Source organism: Phaethon lepturus, unplaced genomic scaffold, assembly GCF_000687285.1.
Source record: "Phaethon lepturus isolate BGI_N335 unplaced genomic scaffold, ASM68728v1 scaffold50425, whole genome shotgun sequence".
Classification (NCBI taxonomy): domain Eukaryota; kingdom Metazoa; phylum Chordata; class Aves; order Phaethontiformes; family Phaethontidae; genus Phaethon; species Phaethon lepturus.
The window spans coordinates 35,818-38,516 of record NW_010543651.1 but is presented as its reverse complement, the minus strand read 5'-3'; the positions used below and the strand labels follow the sequence as shown (position 1 = coordinate 38,516).

Sequence of the window (2,699 nt, the reverse complement as noted above, 5' to 3'; positions counted from 1 at the left end):
TGATTCTGTGATCTATATGAGTGCTTCACAGAGGCAGCCAGGAGCCATACAGATGTGGCCCCCTCACTGTTGACCTCCCTGAGGGAAGTACACAGGGTTATTCCTAGTGATTTAGGCTCCGAGTGCAATAACGCCATTTGAATAAAGACAAGCAGGCTCAAGTCTTTCAAGCAACAGGGAAAAAAAAAAGTTAGGGGGCAGCCCTGAAAATGGCTCACCTCTGTACAAGCTGCACAATGCTCTGAGTGTTCATGAAGAAGACCTCACGCTCTGATTTCCGGTTCAAGGTGGCTGCATGGCTATCCAAGATATTGGCAATCTGAAAGAGAGCAATCCCATGAAAGTCCCAGTCCTGGATGCAACGATCTGGCTGAACCATCAGCAGAAAATCTGAAAAATTCCAGACAAACCAGACCAGAGCACCAGCAGACTCCGGCAAAGGCCAAAGCCCTAAACTGCTAAGGAAGTTAATGACCTGACAACGACACAAAAATCAATGCACTGAGAGCATTTCATATACTGGAGAAATCATCTTCCAACATCTCATTACCTGGTCAGGCCTCCCTTAGTTGCAATCACTCTTTTTTTAAGGTTACATTGACAGTACAATTGCACCGTCGCATAGATACCAAGCAAAAAGCAAATAAATAAATAAATGCCCACGAGGCCACTGATACGATTAAACTGCTTCCAAACCATCTGTTTAAAGCTGGGCACACATACCCTTCAGCACATGTAAAGGGGGCAAGCCTTTAAGCTCAAGTGACACAGGTATCTTTCATCATGAAGATCCCACGTTCAAACACACCTTTCAGCTCCAACTAACCTCCAGATAATTTACAAGAACTTTCTCTCTCTGCCCCAATGCAAACCAATTTTTATTCCTCTATCTAAGTCTGGCTGATCACCTGTTGGCTGGGAAACTGGCAGAGGACTGATGTGATGTTGCTGGCATATTGGGCCATCTCCTTCTTGATGGACTTCTCTACATTGGGTGGGATCCGTCCAGAAACACTGGTCATGATGTCCTGAAGTTCCAGCAGAGGCAAAGATGGATCTCTCAGTGTCTTCATTAGTCGCTCAACCCAGCCTTTCACCTAGAGAGAGACAAGTCAGTGTAAAGACAAGCATGAAGAAAATAATAATCAGCAAGAAGGGAGAAAAGGAAAAGCTTTTCAGTGTGGTCTTCAATACTGTTTTATCACACAGCTAGTCCCAGGGACTAAAACAGAGAACTGGGGTAGATGACGAAGCTGCTGTCCTACCTTACACCAACAGCTGACTCAAATTCATCCACTTTCTTTCCTCCTCCCTCTAGGAGTTCTACCACAGCTGGCTATTTACACAGCTCCCATGTACAAGGCTGCAGGCACAAGCAGTAAAGATCAAGCTCAACTCCTTGTCTTTGTTTTCAGTGCCACAGACGGGACCCTCCCATGTCTCACCTACTCTCTGGTGAGACTGACTATAAGGAAGGCTAAGAAAGAAAACCAAATCAAACTGGCACTAGCAGGGTAGTACTGCCATGACTCTTGGTCCGCTGGCTGTGACATGCGAATTGGCCAGCCTTACCCTGAACTGAAAGAATATTTGTGGTCTCGCTCTGAAACAAGAAGTAACCAGTACCTTGCTGCTGAAGTAGGGCTCTGGCAGGCAGTATCCATTCATCACATTGACCAGGTTATCTAGGACATAATGGAAGATGCGGTGGAGTTTCTCGCCTCGAAGTGCTGTGCTCTGGATCTGCGGCAAGGTACCCGTGTGCAGTTCAGCCTGGAAACACAATGAACAGCACAGTGTCGCTAACCCTCCTGCATGGCATCAGGCATGGTAGTAACATCCAGTTACCCTTGACTGGAGGCTCAGATTTAACTTGGAAGAATTCCCAGGGTGGAAAATGCACTTGGTTGAGAGACAGAAAAGTTATGAGCTGGATCTCCAACAGTTTTATGTTGTGTACAGCCACAAAATAAGCTTCCAGCCTCTCTCCCAAATACATTAAAGTTTATCTCATTGTTTAGGTCCAGGATGACCAAAAATCTCAAAGAAGAGCACAGGAAAAGCCAACAGTTTGCTGCTGACAATCACTTTCCACCCGCTGCACAACAACCTCCCACAATTTTCAACTAGCTATTGCTAAAGGAACAATAGATTCTCTTCCACCATGAACAGCTACATCCCAGCCTACCATCCCTAAATGAATATATCTCTGCCTTTCACCTTAGAAAAGGTCTTTATCCTAGGCTCTTTTTTTGTATTTCCACATTTGCTACAATTGCTTTCACAGAGCCCGACCCTCTTGGAGTGGGGATATCAACTCCCGTCCTCCCAAAGAGGGTCATTTAAAAAAGAATACATGGTAAAAAGAAATTAAATAAACTTGCATAGGAATAAAGCAGACAGAAAAAAATCTGGTCAACCTCCAATATTCTAGACAGCCATGTACTACAACAGTACTGAGGTAAGAAGAGAACAAGAAAAGTACATAAGCTTAGCCTGAATCAGAGAAAGAGACAATAATCTGAGTCCAAGTCCTCATCTGAAGCAAATAAATGGTAAAGTGCCACTTCCAGTACAACGCATAAGTCTGAAACTGGTTCAGTACTCTGGACCATCTTGTACCACTCTCAACATCACTCCCTTACTAAAAACACAACAACCATGTGCACTTCCTACAACTTCTCACCTGCTGAAACCTG

At 44.6% G+C, this 2,699-nt stretch overlaps 1 protein-coding gene across 1 annotated transcript in view; it reads right to left on the bottom strand.

Moving 5' to 3' along the window:
- Positions 1-218: 218 nt before the first annotated feature.
- Positions 219-2,699, bottom strand: part of LOC104621812 (acetyl-CoA carboxylase) — a gene marked incomplete at its 3' end in the record, with an annotated part of 34,152 nt that continues 31,671 nt past the window's right edge. The window contains exons 19-22 of the mRNA XM_010288397.1: positions 2,687-2,699; positions 1,627-1,773; positions 909-1,097; positions 219-319 (exon numbers count right to left, since the gene is read on the bottom strand). The exon at positions 2,687-2,699 is cut by the window's right edge and continues 158 nt beyond it. Coding sequence (XP_010286699.1) covers positions 219-319; positions 909-1,097; positions 1,627-1,773; positions 2,687-2,699 — 450 coding nt within the window. The remainder of the gene's footprint in view (positions 320-908; positions 1,098-1,626; positions 1,774-2,686) is intronic.